Source organism: Toxorhynchites rutilus, chromosome 2 (assembly GCF_029784135.1).
Source record: "Toxorhynchites rutilus septentrionalis strain SRP chromosome 2, ASM2978413v1, whole genome shotgun sequence".
Taxonomy (NCBI): domain Eukaryota; kingdom Metazoa; phylum Arthropoda; class Insecta; order Diptera; family Culicidae; genus Toxorhynchites; species Toxorhynchites rutilus.
In genome coordinates, this window is record NC_073745.1 from 311219552 (window position 1) to 311238933 (window position 19382).

The 19382-nt window shown below is 37.5% G+C and overlaps 1 protein-coding gene across 1 annotated transcript; it reads left to right on the forward strand.

Annotated features, from left to right (window-relative positions):
- Window positions 1-17866, forward strand: LOC129771059 (probable basic-leucine zipper transcription factor I). Its single transcript, XM_055774345.1, has 4 exons — window positions 1-453; window positions 600-662; window positions 6403-6534; window positions 16994-17866. The coding sequence occupies exons 1-4, from the start codon at window positions 205-207 to the stop codon at window positions 17330-17332; spliced, it is 783 nt and encodes a 260-aa protein (XP_055630320.1). The 5' UTR covers window positions 1-204; the 3' UTR covers window positions 17333-17866.
- Window positions 17867-19382: the final 1516 nt, after the last annotated feature.

Below are 19382 nucleotides of genomic sequence, written 5' to 3' on the forward strand. Positions count from 1 at the left end.
CGGTCCGTTGCGAATATAGCTCACTGTGGATCGTAGTTGTTGAGTGGTGAAGCACGTGTTTGGGTCCCCCGTTCCTAAGGATATATTATCTGGTGATAGTGTTTGTTGGTGTACCAGAGCAAAAAATCAGGATCCTTCGTTCGGTAGTGATACAGTGTGCCTAACAGGATTGACAAGTGTGCAAATTTGTTGTTGTCAGTCGAGATGCGTGCGATAGTGCTTATTTCGGTCCTGTGCGCAGGATACGCTGCCGGGTATCCCCAGCAGGCCATCGATCCAGCCTATCTGAGGCAGTATTATCAGCAGATCGCACAACAGGGAGGTCCCCAGGAACAGGGGCGACCTGAAGCTACACCCATCTACGAGCAGGGAGCCCAAGAACAACAGCACATTCCCCAGTATGCCCAAGGGCAGGCCCAACAAATTCGTTTGAGGGATAACGTGCAGGATCAGGTGAGAATTGGTTTGGAATTGTGCTCGAGAAGTTTATCAGTAATGTGATTGTGAAGTGAAATGGATCTGTTACTCGAGCAGTCAGTAAAAGTGAATAATGTGACAGAGAGAATAATTCTTATTTTCGTTTTTTTAATATTCGACAGATCCAACGGCAGTACCAGCAGCCACAACCCACTCATCAGTACCAGCAACAATATCAGCCACAAGTGAGTGAAAATCTGAATTGGAATATTTGATGATGAGCGTTCAAATCATCATTTTTTCGACTGTATTGTAATCATGTTTTCAAATGAAACTGTTGTGTGTACCCTGTTTTCTGAGTGACTCTGTGATCTAATTGTATGAATATCATTCCTGGACGACAGTTGAAATTTTCTAGCTCCTCTGAGAGCAGGTTACAAAAAAAACAATTGTTCATAACCGTTTGATTCGATACATAATGTCTTCTAATGTGTATCAATTTGATGCAAAATCAGTAAATTTTATGAAAGGTACTAATTTAGAATTTGGCAGAAATTTGAAAGTCATTATTCAATCGACAACAAATAAAGTCCTAATGAATATCTAAATTTGTGATCAATGAGTTATGTGACATTAAAACTTCCGGAAATTGTTGTTATACATAAGTTTACCCCCAATAGATTAAATGAAGAATTGTGATTCTGCTTTACGATATATTTCAGGATCATTAACAATCACGTTAATGGATGTTCTGCAAAATCCATAGAAAAACACTCCGTTTAATGTAAGAAACTGATGAAACGCTTTCCTTTTTCCATTGTAGAAAAGTAATAATTTTTCAACTTGCCCTAAATACTATATTACCATATTTCTTAGATTCATTTTGGAATGTGTATTCAGTGGAAGTGATAAATGAAAGTCTGTCCTATAGCATTTTTGTTAGGCAAATTTAAAAGTTTAAAACCTAATTTTGCCAAAAAAATGGTCTCAATTCCAGTTCGAAAGAACGATATTAACCATTTTTGGGATCTTCATTAAATCCTGAAAATGTATTACGTTTTGCAATCGTTTGTATGGTATGTCCAAATGTCGCTTAGAATAATGTGTTACCAGTACAAGCTGATAAATTGCTGGTATTTTTAAAATTTTATTCGACTGGAATCGAGACGCAAGAAGTCAGCCCTATCGCGGAATAGCTTTAAAATAGGAATGTTGTGGGCTCAAATCAAGGTTTTTTAGTGTTAAAAAATATCAATAGAATATTATATAATTCGGATTTCATTTTGATGAAATCTTGAGCTTTTCTTCGAATGTGTTGTACAAGTTTTTGGATATTTTATTGACCAACCAGTCATTTTATTCCACAATCTCTTCATATCTGGTGCATTCTGGAGCTTCCGTTTACAATCGTCCAATATTTCACGATTGTGCGAAACCCAACTCAGTCAACCCACTCAGACTTCGTTTTCGATGTAATCAACCCCATGGTCAAGATGACACTCAATATCTACTTTGTCGTTATTAAGGTACCACTGAAGTGTTTATCTGCTATAGTGGCATCTAACCAAATATGGTAAGAACATCCTCCCTTTGAATTCTTTGAGTTCATAGTCAGATCTTGAACGAAAATCTCGTTTTTTGTCAACAGCTGCTCTAAATATTCTCAATGCCTTCCAATGCACTTCACTTCAAAATTTCGATGTATAAATATTATCCCTCTCTCCACCTTCCTATCTCTTGATCAATTTTGTTTTTTTGACATTTATCGATCGATCGATCCAAGGTTGAAATCGAGCAAATGCAAATTGAGCGTAGGCAGCATAGAACAGGGCTCGCGCTTAGGGGGCTCACGTATTGTTTAATGTTTGGAGTCATATATGTTAATATTCGATTACGTTGGATAGTTTCCTTTAGCAAGCGATTTTTGGATACCCATCCGGAAGCTTTCCTGGAGATTTCCAATTAAAATCACTGCTGGAGAATCGCGCGGAGCACTTCATTTTTAATTTTAGGTTATGATTTCTATGTTGGCTACAAAAAGGCGGCCATCTTAGCAATTCCTTCGGTGTAAATCATGCCCCATGCACCTCATTTAGTCATATTAATGTTATAATAGTAAACACACAGGTGTGCTAAGTGTGCTTATATAGAAAACGATATGTTTTTTAAGCATTTCATAGAAATGTTGAGGCGCTCTTATTCGATTCATAGCTGGGTTCAGACGGCCACTATTGTAAGGGATGTGATTTGCTATAAAAGATATCATTTGAACGCACGTAATTGATGAATTCATTGAGAAAATTACATTTTTGTAATGTTAGTTGCTTAACTCAAGACGCATGATAAATTTGATTTGTTTTCAAATGTCACATATAGGGGAACCGCGGGTAATACGGGCAGTGGAGGTAATATGGACAGATGGTTGAATTGTATAGTTACATTTTGAATTTCCGATTTTTGTTAATGAGAACACCTTTCACATGTTATTTTATAATATTTAAGCCACCCTAAGAATACTGAATCAGAAGTGAAAAAGAGAAACAAAAACCGGAAATCATACATGATTCCCAATTAGGATGTAATTTTAGCTGCTTCGATATTAAGCATGGTTTAATATTAAAAATTAAATTCGCTGGTGGTTATATTGGGTTGGGGAAAAAGAAATGCCGTATATTGTCAATATATGGCAACACTTAAACATATCTTGTGTTGTACTTATCGCATCGGGTCATACTATACGGCTATTGAAAGACGACAATCTGTGCTACAAGTGTCGTTTTGACAGTGTTGTGATCTTAAGTTATAGCGCGTCAAAGATGGAGTCCACCAAGCAAGAAATTCGCCATATTTTACGTTTTTATTACCTGCGAGGTAAAACTGCAACGAAGGCGGCCGGAAAAATTCGTGTTGTTTATGGACCCGATACTGTAACGATTCGCACAGCACAGCGTTGGTTTGATCGATTTCGATCTGGTGTAGTGGCTGTCGAAGATACACCCCGTACTGGTAGGCCAATCGTCGTGGAAACCGATAAAATCGTTGAAATCATCCAAGTTGACCGGCATGTGAGCACTCGCTCGATTGACCAGGAACTGGGTATAGACCATAAAACCGTTTGGAACCATTTGCAGAAGATTGGATTCCAAAAAAAGCTGGATTTATGGGTGCCACACGAGTTGACGCAAAAAAATCTTTTAGACCGAATCAACGCCTGCGATGCACTGCTGAAACGGAACAAACTCGACCCATTTTTGAAGAAGATGGTGACTGGTGATGAAAAGGGGATCACGTACGACAACCTAAAGCGAAAAAGTCGTGGTCGAAGCGCGGTGAGCCGGCCCACACCATCGCCAAGCCCGGATTGACGGCCAGGAAGGTTTTGCTGTGTGTTTGGTGGGATTGGAAGGGAATCATCCACTATGAGCTGCTCAACTATGGCCAGACCCTCAACTCGGTTCTCTACTGTGAGCAGCTTGATCGTTTGAAGCAGGCGATTGATCAGAAGCGGCCAGAAATTATCAATAGGAATGGTGTTGTTTTCCACCAGGACAACACTCGGCCTCGCACATCTTTGATGATCCGCCAGAAGCTATGGGAGCTCGGATGGGATGTTCTATTGCACCCACCGTATAGTCCGGACCTGGTTCCAAGTGATTATCATCTCTTCCGGTCCATGCAAAACGTTCTGGATGATACTAAATTGGCCTCAAAAGAGGCTTGCGAAAACTGACTGTCTGAGTTTTTTGCAAATAAGGAGGGAGGGTTTTATAAGGGGGGGATAATGAAGTTGACTTCTAAATGGCAACAAGTTTGCGAACAAAACGGCATATATTTGACTTAAATTGGATAATTTTAAGTATATTAAATAAAGCGTCAAATTTCGATCAGAAATACGACATTTCTTTTTCCCCAACCCTATATTTCGGTTTGTGTGTTAACAGAGAAACAATATTAGGTATGTACGGAAAAGTAAATTCATTTCTGAGTGGAAAATTTTAATTGTTGAAATAATTGAATTGGTGGAGTAAAACGGACAGTTGCCAGTGGGAGTGAGATGGACAGTGAAATGCCTGTTTAATCTATTCCTAAGGAATGCCCTGCGTCTATAAATGGAATCCAAATCGCCAAATGTGGACTATTCAGAAGCTGACTGGAACCAAAAGCAAAATAGCTGAGGGTCTGTCCAATTATACTGCTGAACAGCACGATATCACTTCTAGGTGGATTAATTCGATTTTTTCATCATTTAACGGACATTCGTGATGAGTTCAGACCTTGGTTAAATAAAATGATTCCTCTCGTGATCGATAAACCTCTACGCTTCATATATTACAGACCTGTCCATAATACCCCCACTATATGTCCATATTACCCGCATCGAAAAAAATGTTGTACATTTCGGTCTGTTTAAATTTCAGTAAAAAACATCGAAAAACACTTTTTTGTAACATATTTCGTCAATTAGGTATAAAAACAGTATATTGAATTACAAGAAATTGCATCAAAGTTTTGGGAAACATGAGTTTCCAAAGATATAATTGATGTTCTTCTTAACATGTCCGTTTTACCCCCACCTCCCCTAATATTTTTTTATTATGATAAGGGCTGCGCATTAATCACGTTCTAGGTATTTCAGGGAAAATAACACTTCCCACTTCCTGGATCGTCTCATAAGGGCGAGTGAGAAATGTCGGGGACATAGCCGAAAGAACGTAGAACTACATAGCTCATTATGTTGCTTCTTATTCATATTTTAGTGCAGAGGTAATGTAAGTAAAGTTAGTTCCTGCAATGTGCGGTGCAAACTGTTTACAAATCAGCAAAACAATGAAATTTTAATATGAACTCTCAGAACAGTATAAACATTTGCTCGCTGTTTAGATTGACACTGAAACACTGAACTTATTGAATATCCAAGTAGTTCTTCTGTATCCATTAACAACATTATATCTCCATCGCTCTCAAAGACTTCATTCTCCAAGAAATAACCCCCTAGTTATACTATGTTAGCACCTTTGGCGGCAAAAGGAAAGCTGAACGATGAATTGAAAATTGTAAAAAATAATAAATAAAAATGAATTGTAATAAAAGCACATTGAATATGGACATTAGCATCATTCAGATTCCCCAATTTTTCATGCATTACGAACATAATCATAGCTCACCATGGATTTTGGTTTAATTCACCAAAGTTCTTCGATGGATTTCAAAAATCATTTTTTCTCGACAAGCACGGTTTTTGCTTGTTACTACGAAGCAGTGGCGTCAAATGAAGCTTTTGCACCCGGGGCAGAAGAGTTGATTTGCACCCCCCTCCCGTCAGAAAAGTAGAAACATTTACACCCAGGGAAGAGTCCGCGTTGCGCCCCCACCCCCCGTCGGAAATGATGTTTATCCAATTTGTTCATATAAATTCTGCTCATTCTGCACCCCTAAAATCGTGCACCCGGGGTGCCCAGTCGACGCAACTGCTCCGAAACTATTCCGATGGAAGGAAGAAAAAATCAAACTTCTATATGTAGCACTCTGAGTCACGCAGATATAAATTTTATAAAACAAAAATTCTTCTGCGACGAATAGATTTCTAAACCAGAACAAATTGACGAAAAACTGAAATTTGATATCAAGAATTAGTAAAATATATTTATTCGAATCGATGTAGATGAGTATATTAAGTATTCTGTTATTATTCAGAGTATATTTTTAATAGTGCTCTTTTAGTGTCGACTAGACGGAGTCGATGGTTTCCTTGTATGGTATAATTTGATCATTGGACCGTTACCCAAACACCCCCATCCCCCAGAGTTGCTGATTGCAAGAGCATACAAAACTGAATTCGACACAACAGAGTAACTTCCGTTGCACGATTCGAGTTTCTCCACAATGGAAACAGATTTGCAGATAACAAAATGTGACCATGATTCAAACCGATCGACAGCATAAAATAGTTTACACTATCTGCTTCTTTCTTCTTCATCCCAACAGGCTCAATACGTCCAGGAGCAGCAGTACGCTCAGCCTAAGCCAGCGGTGAAGTTGTCCAAGCCTCGTCCCGCCCAGCAGTACCAGTCGGTTGCCCAGGGAGGCCAGAAGCTCGAAAATGAAGAGGACTATGACGTAAGTATCCGCCCTGTTCACTCCACCTAATCCCCTTCAGCCGTCTCACAGGCATCACACCGTATTCGAAGATTTATCACCACGGGGCCACTTCATTGAGGAACGATGTTATATATGTATCTCAAGCATCGAACAGACGAGAGCGAAAGTCAATCGAATGAGCACTTTCATCGCTCGGTTGTTACCTTGAATCGGTCCGTCTGTACGTTCAAAACGATTGCGTTGAATTGGGGGCACTTTAGAATACGATGGATACAGCATAAAATTGCCTGAACAACCAATTCGAAGATGCGGGTGGCTCACGGAAATGGACCCTGCCAATCGTGTCCTACTTAGTCTAGAACAAACAAACTAGAATCCGTCGCCACTAATTTGAATAATCGATGAGTCGCGTCGCCAACCGGTCTCTCCAGATCAGGTTGTTGACAGGCAATGAATCTCGCCCGATGTCCACATCGATGCAGTGCATTTGGACATTGACCCTCGTGCCGCCGGGGACTGTGCGCATGCACGCCGGTGATGCACCATGCCGGTTATATAAACGAACTCTCACTTTCAAATTGTACTTCATAACACGGGATGCGGTTTGAAATTGAGAGAAAATAAAACTGCAAGATATAAGTCGTTAGCGAAGCGCCGGCTCGTTCGAGATGATCCGCTCGTTATTTTTCTTTCGTTTTTTTCTGCTCATGAGCTATGTTTCAAAAGGTACCCGGCACTTCCGACATCCACGGGGTCTCATTATTTCTGATCTATTGTGTGTCAATCGAACCGTTCCAGACAGTATCATGCCTCTCGGAAGGCATTCCGGCACTGACCACGGACAATCCACGAATGAGTGTGAAAGGGAGTGTATCATGGAAGGTTTTTTAACCTATTCAACAGTTATTTCGATGGAATGATTGGCAATTCAAACTCGTAATCACGCCGATGGAGCTATATTTTACTGGCCTCCTTCACCGGTTTTCGAAAGTATTTTTAGAGCGCGATTATGCAACTTCCCCTTTTTTACCCGACCGAAGATGTTGGGGATTGGCTAATGAATGAATATAATATGAAACATTGAACAAGCTTGGGAGATTCCAAGAAAAAAAATGAAAATTGTTGGTCGATATTATATCTACATTGAATATCAATTCCAATGAACAGATAATTTTCCATTTTTAAGTCATATTGAATTGAGCGAGTAAATTTACCTAAGCCACCTTTATTTTATTTGAATTCACTTCCGAATCCAAATGACTTACTTTTGGTCTTAACACATCCCTTAAGGTTTTTTACAACATCATTTTTCGCATATGTGCTCTCATCATGGCTCGGCAAAGTCATGTTCAACTGAAGATAGTGAGCGGACTATGAATAAATTTGCCTTCGTATTTAATTGAAAACGAGTTTTGGCTTCTTCCAGCAGTTTCTCCGTCAACATGACTCATTTCGGGCGTTTAGTTGCTATCTCACTCTACGACTCCACTATCTCGTTTCATTCTCCCCTGTCAAGTGGACTTCAATGCATATTGAAGTGACACCCCCCACTTTTTCTTCTTTTTTTCTCTCTCTCTCTCTGTCTCTTTCTTTCTCTCATGTATCAAGTATGCATGTATCGATGTTTGAGTTCAACGTGGTTTGACATATACTACAGGTGAGCTAGATTTTTTTGTATCGTACACGATTTTGTGTGAGTACACATTTGAAATAGTGTGCAGTGTTTTATTCAGAAACTCTGACATATTTGTGAATTTTGTGAATATAAACCGCTTTTTCTGTGTGTTTTTTCACAAAATTAAACTCGGAGAGAAAGTGAACTAAAATTTTGTATAGAATTCCTCCCAAACAGCACGCTACTTTGCACGCTATTTACTGATACTAACGCGAGAACCTTTATAGCATACCTGATAATTGCCTAAGTTTGTTGGTTCGAGTTCACGGTGCGTGGACAATAACCCGTCCATTAATGGTGTAACTGCTTTTTTGTATCAGAAATCAAGTTTTAGTTTCACTTTATATGGACGTAAAAATAAGATTGTGTGCGCGAATAACGAGATTCGTGTCAGGAGGAGTAGTAGTGTGGATTGAATTCAGGTTGAATGAAGAGGCAGATTTGTATTCATTAGTCACGTCAATTAGTCAATAATCATTGACTAGAATAGTTCATCAGTCATCCTCGCTCTTACAGGCTTGTTAATTAATTTCTAGTCAATTCAATGGATGTTGACGGCGAATTCCGAAGTGCAAAGTCGAAGCAAAGCGACTGAGAAGATGATGATGATGATGATGATGATGGCCCACCTCATACCCCTACAAAGGTTTGAGCAGGACGATTTATCTTATAGATAATAATTAAGTTTAAAAATATCAAGAGACCAGTATTATAAAAAAAACGAAGCGAACTGGATCTGTTGCAGGCATAAATCTCTATTAATAGAACAGTAAAAATAGGCACAAACTGCGAAAAAACAAACAATGTTCCTATCCATATTGACATTGACATAGTCATAGTCTCAACTTCAGGCCTAAGATCCTTGACTGATTGGGAATTGAACCCAATATCTAAAAGTTTCTACTTAGAACATAAAAGAGATCTGCTACAATCAGAAATAATCGATATAACCATCTGATGAAAGATAGTTTACGACAATTCCGAATGAGCTATCCCAATTCCAGTTTCCACTCCAGACCCTATATAAAAATTTCATAATGTGTCAGTTTTCTGCCAGTGTTCATTATTAACATTCGTCCAGGCCCACAAAACGCGCGCGAGGCTCAAACTTTCGTAGACAACGCTAATTTTTTTTTTAATAATAATCTACAATTTTAACGAATTTAACAATACAAATTTAACAACAAAAAAAACATCATCATCATCAGTACGAACATGGCAGTTTGAGATACCTGTAAATATTTTTTCTAATTTCAATTGATATTAAACATAAATAAATCATTTGACAAAAAAATTACGAAAACCTGTTTACAAAACAGATTTTACGTGGGAAATACACATTCTCTTAAACACTGCTATTGTTGCCGCACGTTTTATTTCTCTGGGCATCGAATTGAAAAAATGTATTCCTTTGTATAACAACGAGTTCTGCGACCTACTGAATATAAAGTTAGGTGTTCTTGCATCATCCGCGTTTCTAGTATTGTATCTATGAGCATCACTTCCTCTTTCAATTCGATCACACAAGTATCGAGGCAGCATACCGTTTAAAATTTTGAAGACGAACACCATTGTCAAGTAATAAATTTTTTGCTTCACAGATAGCCACTGTAGCGCGTCCAACATCAAATTAGAGGAAGTGTATCTACTACATCTTAAAATCAAACGCATAATCTTATTTTGTAAACGCTGCAATTTCGTTAATTGTGTATTGTTTGCAAGGAATAGGATCGACGAGCAAAAGTCTATGTGCGGTGAGATCAATGATTTATACAATTTATTTTTACTGTTCACCGTCAGTTCTTTTTTAAAACAACACAAAACGCCGTATTTCTTGGCAATCTTCTTGATGACATTATTAATGTGAGACTTGAAAGTTAAATTGTCAGCAATGATAACTCCTAGGTATTTGATTTCATTCACGCTTTCTAATGTCTCACCATCTATTTCAAAATTTACGTCAATACGGAGAGTCGATATTCATTTTTTATCTTCGAAGATTTCGGGCCCTGGTCTCGATACCACTGTAATACTTCACTGCTGTAGTGGCTGCTTGCTAAATCAGGCCAAAAGCTTACAGCTCCATTGTGAGATTTACTGTACGGAAGAATAGGGTTTTTTCATGCACTTCCGTTTGTACATTTTGGAGTCTTGGCGATATCACAATCCGACAGCCCTGGGTTTACCCTAATCGTTCTCAAAGCCTTCAAATGCAGCTTCCGATCCTAAGTCTACGACACTTGCTACGATCCTGCCGATCGATAGTATATAGCTCATATAAGAACGCTGCACACGGTCGATTTGGCCAATTTCAACGACTTCGCGATTTTCGAAGTAGTTGACCAAAATTAATTTTTGATTCGCGAATCCCATCAAGTAGAACTTTTTTGAAACTAAATGATTCGTGACAAACTTTCCAACACTGAAAGAAGAAACATTTGAGAACCGTCAAATTACTGTCAAAATATATCCAGACCCGACCACCAGGAGCGCTGCAGGAGAAAATGTCTTCAAATTGCACCAAATTTATTCAATTTATTCACCCATCCACGATCACTAAATAAAATACCACGATTTCGATAAGAAAATTGATGACCTTATTAGATACTCACACAATTTCGAACAGTTGGTAAATATTTTCAAATATTTTGAAATGTTTTCAAATGTGCTCACTGAATTCTGAATCACAAATCAAGACATATGCATTTATGGAACTAAGCGATCTGCTGATTCTGCCATAAAAGCTGTTATACTGAGCCTTATTCCCGTATACATTTCACGGAGAAAACGAAATGAAGTGTATTCGCGATTATTACAGTACGAAGTAGACATTTGGATACGAAATTAATTTTTAACAAGGCATACAACTCTCTATCAGATTAGCCGGCCCGAATGCAGATTTAAATTGCTAAAATTTGAATGAAAATTTTAACTTATGTATGTCATGTATGTATTATGTATTAACTTTAAGCACGTTTTTCTTACCCTAACTTAACCTATTTTCTATAAACTTTCCAATATTCACACTAAAACTTATCACTATATCAAATTATCTTCAGATACAATTTGTGTAAGAGGTTATTTTACAACATGAAGAAAACAATGTTCCATTCACATTGAGCACTAATTTGTTACGGAGAAGTTAATTTTCATTCATAACTAGCTGACCCGGCAAACTTCGTCCCGCCCGAAATTTGGGTAGGTGTGTCAACCATAGAAACATTATACCAAATTTGGTTCAATTTGCTTGATTAGTTCTCGGGTTATGCAACACTCTCTCCCTCCTTTAGAGAGGGGGAAGAGTGTCGAACCACCATAGGAACATTTGGTGCCATCTAAATCTTCACACGCGAAATTTGGTTCCGTTCGCTTGATTGATTATCGAGTTATGAAGCCACCTAGCCACCTTTGAAAGTATGCCTTCATATCTTCAATTTATTGAACTTCTACGTATATCGTTTGATGATTAGGCAAAATGTTGATAACAATTGGCTGCGATAACGTCGATTGATTCAAAGCGTCTGATGTTCATCAAATCAACCAAATTCGCGGTTCGAACAATACGTCCACTCGAGAGATGCAATAAGTTCAGAGGAAAATGTAAAATAAAATGATCGTTTGACTATTCTTCCGTTTACATATTCTGTCAGTCCAAGGCATCTTGCCGTGAGTCAAGGGATAACGGACGGTAATGAAGATTTATTTATTATATTTACTTGTAACGAAGAACGTGATCGATCATAATGCATGAATTGACTTGGGTTTTGTTCAAACTGTTTACTTACAAAGTGAATATGTAATTTCATCAATCAGTAATTTAATCAATACAATCAAATGATTACTAAGTAGTTGGTAGTCCTACGTCAACATTGCCTTTATATCATTGATAGAAGCCACCCTTTTTTTTACGCAACTGAAAACTCTCAACTCTTGGTGAATTGAATTACAATCCGCAATGACAGATGTACAGTGTCGACGTCTGGTGGCAAAATCTAAACATCTTTATTTAGACGTCGCTGCTTCCCAACAAATAATCATCAGCTGTTATTAAACCATCTTTTTGAATAATGGTCGAAAAATAGTATTGAGTGCCTTAATAAGACGATATGCTGGACTATACGATGTATAAAAGCTTATTCAGACCAAATTGAAGCTTTTGTTCGACCATTTATATTTAGCTGGATAATACGCCTGAGAAAAGTTTTAGCTGAACAGATACAATTTTTTCTTCTTCTTCTTTGTTTTTAAGAGGCTTTAAACTTTGCAGTTCATTCGCCTCTGTACAATTTAAGCCTGAAATATATCTTTTATTCGACTATTTATACTCTGCCCTACCGACACGAACCGATCATTAGCTATAATAAAATTAATAAGTTTAATAATGGTCAAACAATAGTATTAAGTGCTCAATAAGACAATACGCTGAACTATACGTTGTATAGAATCTTATTTAGACCAAATTGAAGCTTTCGTTCAACTATCGATGTTTATCTGGGTAATATGCCAGAAAAACGATTTGAAAACGTTTTTTTCAACTGCAAAGCAACCTTTGTACAATACATGACGGACAAAATGATCTTTTGGTGCCAGTGTTTTTAATCTCACGTTCGATTGATTGCCATTACATTTCTAATTGTTCTGCAAATGCAAATGGATTGATGGATGATCATCTTGACCATTTTTTTTAAATTTTTTTCAAAAGTTGATGAGAAACTGAACAAGTTTTATATAGTAACTGTAAAAGACTCTAACAGGTGTCTGTCAAGGGGTTAAAAACTAATTCTATTTATATAAATTTGGTAGTAAAAAATAATGCAGTCAGACGAAGATTTTCTTCGATATCGCGGTCTAAGTAGAGCTAATCAAATCAGAATATGGTCTAAAAGACATTTCCACCATACCTTGGAGTTCGATAAACGTTTTCTAATTGTTTCTCGCTTTATTGTGGAAGCCACCTTACTTTTCAGCTCCTATTTGGTATCCGAGTCGATATTATATGAAGACACGACTTCAAATCTCACCTAATTGACAAACTATAGTCACGCCATTCACCTGCGGGAACACCGTGACTTGAGTCATCTCACGTCATTCGCCGCGCGGAATAAAGGGGATACTTCCCATGTTTGCATAGGAGACGTAATCACCAACACCATTAGTGTTGGGAAAACGTAACTTTGTTGTTTTCCTGCCTACAATCGTAACCATGTAAATTTCCAATGAAATAATCTCTCCAGTTAAAGGATATTATCGCCAAAAAGAGGGCCTTTTGCGGATTAAATCATTTTTTTTCCATTTGGAATACGCTTGCGTCTAATTATGCGGACAATCAATCGTTTCAATGAACATTTATTCGCATAGCTAGACGTATTTACATTTCCGATAATAGTCAAAACATCTCCGTCGGTAGTTTCGGTTGTTATCGGATAAAATCAAAAAGGTTCGGAAGAAATTTAGTGAAATGTTTGGAAAAGGTGCTCTGGATTTCTTGCGAGTCTATGATAGTACTTTTTTTCCTGAATACTCAACAGCAGGTTCGTGTTTTTTCAATCAATTGAATTTGTAAAGGAAATCTGCAATATTGGTAATTTTAGCAACATGATTAACCGATATCACGATCAAACGCATAAAGATGGTGGAGTGACTTACACCAACGGTATGAGTAAATGATGAGTTTATGAACAAATTCGATGTCGAATCCGAGAAGTTAGAATGCTAAGAACCAATATTATTTTTATTTTACTACTGATCTGATTGTTTCATTATCTACTTGAAGATTCAAATGCAGATAAATGCAGATATAACATTAAAAAACACAATTACTTCTCTATAGAAAATTAGGGGTAGTGGGGGAAATAGTAATTAGGGATAATGGGAACAAAGTGGTTACCTGCTTGTTTGGTAGTATAACTATTGACTATAGATGCCGTATTGATAGTCACCTTATGTTTGAACAGAAATTACTCTCTCGATAACCATTCGGCCGTAGTTCAGTGCGCATGGTATCTAAGGAATTTCTGGTGAAATTTAGTTAATTCAATCGAATATATTGAACGAATGATCAGTTTGGACGACTGTTCACATATTTTAGGAGAGGTGAACAGATATTTTGTTCAATCTCAGCGATTAATTAGTACAGAAATTATTTTGACGTTTGGGGGAAAAGTGGTCATAGGTGAATAACAACTTACCATGTTCTGTTTACTAAAGCTGATATACCTCATCACATTTTGCTCTTGAAGAAGATGCTTTTGTGGCTTTGATTCTGGATAGATATGCCATTCCAACTAAATCAAGCTTCATTATGCGGAACGTTATGTGTTTCTTACTACGTTTTGTATGCATGAGAAAATTCAAATTGAGACTATAGGTGAATACGCCAAGCTTGTTTCATACATCTTATACATAGTATCTCAAATATGATTTGAACAAATTTGGACAAAAAAACGCATAAATCTATCCCATTTAGCTTGATGTGTACGAGTGACCACATTATCTTCAAGTAAAAATAAAAGTTCAATTTTTCACCTTTTTTTCTAATGTCGAAAAATGTACTATTTTGAATTTTTATAGTAAAAGACGTTTGCTATCTTGAAGAACAATGAGTTGAACTATTATATTCTTCGAGAAACGGGAATTGAATCGGTTTGTGGGCGCTGGAAATGGGCATATTCCTTAAGGTGACCACTATGCCCCCACTTCCGCTATATAAGCAGCGTTTCAATGGTGTCTTATATTTCTATCAGGAAACACTAAGTATTAATCACCATCGAGACAGGCATGTTTGGACTCTACAGAGAATTCAAATGTAGATTTAGCTTATAGCGCATAATACTGACAATTGTTGATTTTTGAACGATGTATGATAGCTACGTCTGTTATGCGGACAAACAGTGATTTTCGGGAACGGATTTTCAAAATGGTTCAAATGTTTTCTAAAAAAAAATATGTGTTTACATATTGAGCAAACGTATTACATTGCGTAGAATGCACAACGGCGAAAAAGTCGATTTTGTTCATTTTGTGGTTTTTTGTCGTTGTTTAATTTCTCCTAATTTGCTTGAACAAGGCTTGAATAGAGGATTTGATGACAATTAATTTCGGCATCATCAAGCATAGAGCTGAGTTGAACCATCATAAAAACGTCACACTGATGTTGAATTGTTGGTTGGGATACTTCCACTATACATAATGAAATGACATTTTTACAAGACTGAAACGCTCAAAATTCTATGCTCTAAAATAAAAAATTGATTGAGTTGAATTTGGATTAATATCATCCAGCAACACAAGATTTAAGACTGATTCGAGAATTGATCCATCGAGTAGCACTGGAAAACAATTAATATTCAAATTCACACTCTTCTATTATTGAATAGCTGACTTATTCTATGGCAATTTCGCTATGTTTCGATGCATCAATCAATAAATCCGTTAATTAATAAATTATTTGAATTCACTAATTTTAGTTTGGTATCTCAATTTATACGAGTGATTCTGACAACTGAAGTATTCCTATTGCCTCGGGAAACATATTATAATTCTTATCGGAATCGTTCCTGTATATTGCCAATTCAATTCATATAAGAATCTATTTACATACACTCTCATAAAATGTTGCATGTAAGCTTGCATGCGGTAAAGGAGTCGTTTTCGCTTGACGCCAAAGTGTTATATAAAAATATGTCGTCATTCTTAATTCTGAATAAGAATACAGTAGAACCTCGATTATCCGCGAGCGATTGGTACGCAGTACGGAACATCCGCGAAAGCGAGCTCCGTATGTATTCTATACGTCTTCCCGACATTTGTCAGTGAGTGATAGGCTCTTGCCCTTCTAGTTAAATAATTTTTGTATTGATAAAACATAGTCTTCATGCTGAAATATTTACCTCATTTTTAATCTTGCATTGCGTTATCAGTGACACACAATTCAGCGGATAATCGAGGTTCTACTATATTTTATATTAGTTACAAAAAATATTAGAAAAATCGATGGATATGGGCCACTTTGTCCTCACTCAAACCGTTATCTGTTGCCCAGCAAACCGCTGAACCTTCATCTCAGTATATACTTTTGAGTCCAAATGATCATGTCCACGTTGGGCTGTGAACAACCTTACTTTTAATTGATCCCATAAATATCATGATTGCGACACATTGAGGTAAATTTCAGCCTCGACGACAGTTCAAATTCATGTACAATTCATAAACCGCTCGCAAAGAAAACGAGACAAAAACCAAAACGCAAGAACACTTTCAATCTGCAGCTGAATATGGCAACATGCAGTGCAGAGTACAAACGCACGAGGCTCTTAATATGCGACACTTTACCTTTCCCTCCAAACGCACACACAGCATGGCCCAATGGAAACGGTCATATGTTCATGATCAGCTGATTTATCGCTTCGACCGATGTGGTTTTCATTCGCAGTTGACACCAATCGAAAGTTGACTTATGTTATATAATCACACTAGTGCCAACGGAAATATTAACGAAAACCTAAAGGGCGATCGTGTCACAAAAGCATCTTCCATTTCTTCAACAGCAGCAATTGCTATAGTGAATCATGCAACCAATGCACAACAGGACTCAAGTCTTCCGCAGATGATATAATAGCATAGAAAGTGAAAGTACATTAAATTGATCTATGACTTTGTCGGTTATTAAACCAGTTTGCGCGCGACTAGGGGTACTTCTACCGAATGGCCGAGCGCACTATAATTAAAATCCGCACAAACAGCACAACATAACACTACGCACTAACGTCAATTTGGTCTCTCCGTTTTTTTTTCGCCCCTCAGCCTAGCCCATCCTACCAGTTCGGTTTCGACGTTAAGGATGACGAGTTCACCAACTACCAAAACCGCAAGGAACAACGGGATGGAAACGTGATCAAGGGAAGCTACTCCGTGGTCGATTCCGATGGGTTCATCCGTACCGTTACCTACACCGCCGATCCAAAGGAGGGCTTCAAGGCCGAAGTCAGTCGCCAGCCCACTGACATCGTGGTGAAGATCCCCAAGCCACAACCTGAGTATCAGCAGCAGCATCAACAGCAGCAGCCACAGGTTCAACAGGTTCAACTTCGTACCCAGCAGCCACAGCAGAAGCAGCGACAGGAGTACATCCAGTACCAGTAGGTGCTGTCAATCGGCTGACCACAAAAGACTTTGGAGTTTAGTTCCATTCCCTCCCCACATTATCCCAGTCCCCATTGGGCATATCCCAAACATCCTACCATCCTCCCCCCCCCCCCCTTTAGTATCTCGTCATCTTAGAAGGAGACTATAATTTATGATATTATAATTATAACTGTAGTTTTAACTATGTTATGCTAGACCAAGCAATTAAGCGCTAAACACATAACTTTTTCGGCGTAGCGTTGCGCACTGTGAAATGTAGTACTTATATGAAAGAAGAAAAATCACATCACGCGTTCTCGGTACTCTCAGTCGTAAAATTGAAACAGCTATTTATGTTTATTTACAACTTGTTATGAATGCACCGCGCTATAATTTAAACGTTGCCCTTGTTTTCGTTTAACACCAAAAATCATTTTGTTCGCTCGGTCTCACGCAGCGACGGCAACGCTACTAACTTGTTTGAAATTTTAGTCACTGTTTGAAAGAAAAATAAAGAAACGATAAAGAAATGTTTTGATAAAAACAATAAAATATATGATTTTGTGCGATTTTCTGTGCAGAGTAGACCGAAAGAAATTCTTTGGTTGAGGGTGGAGAATAGCATTTCACGTCATATAGCAAAAATAACATGGTAATCATACGGTCAAAAACATATCTGACGCACTCATTGTTTGTTCACGTTGTTCGAGTTTCGTATTAGGGGAGGTGGGCGTAAAACGAACATGTTAAGAAGAACTTCAATTATATCTTTGGAAACTCATGTTTCCCAAAACTGATGCAGTTTCTTGCAATTCAATATACTGTTTTTCTACATTATTGGCCAAATATTTTACAAAAAAAAGTGTTTTCCAATGTTTTTTACTAAAATTAAAACAGACCGAGAAGTACAACATTTTTTTCGATGCGGGTAATATGGACATATAGTGGGGGTATTATGGACAGGTTTGTAATATATGAAGCGTAGAGGTTTATCGATCGCGAGTAGAATAATTTTATCCAACCAAGATCTGAACTCATCACAAATGTCCGTTAAATGATGAAAAAATCAAATTAATACACCTAGAAGTGATATCATGCTTTTCAGCAGTATAAACGGCCAGACCCTCAACTATTTTGCTTTTGGTTCCAGTCAGCTTCTAAACAGTCCACATTTGGCGATTTGATTTCTATTTATAAACACAGGGCATTCCTTAGGAATAGATTAAACAGACTTTTCACAGTTCGTCAACTGTCCGTTTTACCCCACCAATACAATTATTTCAATAATTTAAAATTTTCCACTCAAAAATGAATTTATTTTTCCGTACATACCTAATATCGCTTCTCTGTTAACTCACAAACCGAAATAAAACCATCAGCGAATTGAATTTTGATATTAAACTACTCAAAAGGCTTAATATCGAAGCAGCTAAAATTACATCCTCACGCGGAATCATGTATGATTTTCGGTTTTTGTTTCCCTTTTCCACTTTTGATCGGTATTCATTGCCATAGGGTGGCTTAAATATTATAGAATAACATGTAGAAGGTGTTCTCATTAACAGAAATCGGAAATTCAAAAAGGAACTATACAAATCAACCACCTGTCCATTTTACCTCCACTGTCCGTATTACCCGCGGTTCCCCTATACCCGGAATAGCAATAACAGTAATTACAGTGTCGTCAAGAGTTAATTTTTATGTGTAGTTGTTGATGGCTTTACCTACAAAATAAATCATCAAGTGTAAACCTACACAGTTCAATGTACATCATATAATATTTGAAAATGATTTACGATTATTTTTTTATTCATCCAATGTATTTTTTTTATGCACCGTAAAAATAGTCGGGGGAAACATTCGAGGAAACATCATATTTTCAAAACACCACATTTAATGGTATTGAAGACTGCTTGAGTCGGAAGGATAGATAATTATTTTTTCGACAGAGTTTCGTCACATCTCAACTAGGCAAACTTAGCCGGAAAATTTTACCTGGCCCCGGATTTTCTCAGGCCAAATGGGATTAGTTCGTGCCATTTAGTTCTGACCATTGGATGTCGAGATG

Bases quoted from the DNA above. Each gene is read 5' to 3' on its own strand.
- LOC129771059 (XM_055774345.1), top strand. From the start codon at position 205: ATGCGTGCGATAGTGCTTATTTCGGTCCTGTGCGCAGGATACGCTGCC. The intron at 663-6,402 runs GTGAGTGAAAAT...TCATCCCAACAG, and splicing joins AGCAACAATATCAGCCACAA to GCTCAATACGTCCAGGAGCA. The intron at 6,535-16,993 runs GTAAGTATCCGC...TTCGCCCCTCAG, and splicing joins AAAATGAAGAGGACTATGAC to CCTAGCCCATCCTACCAGTT.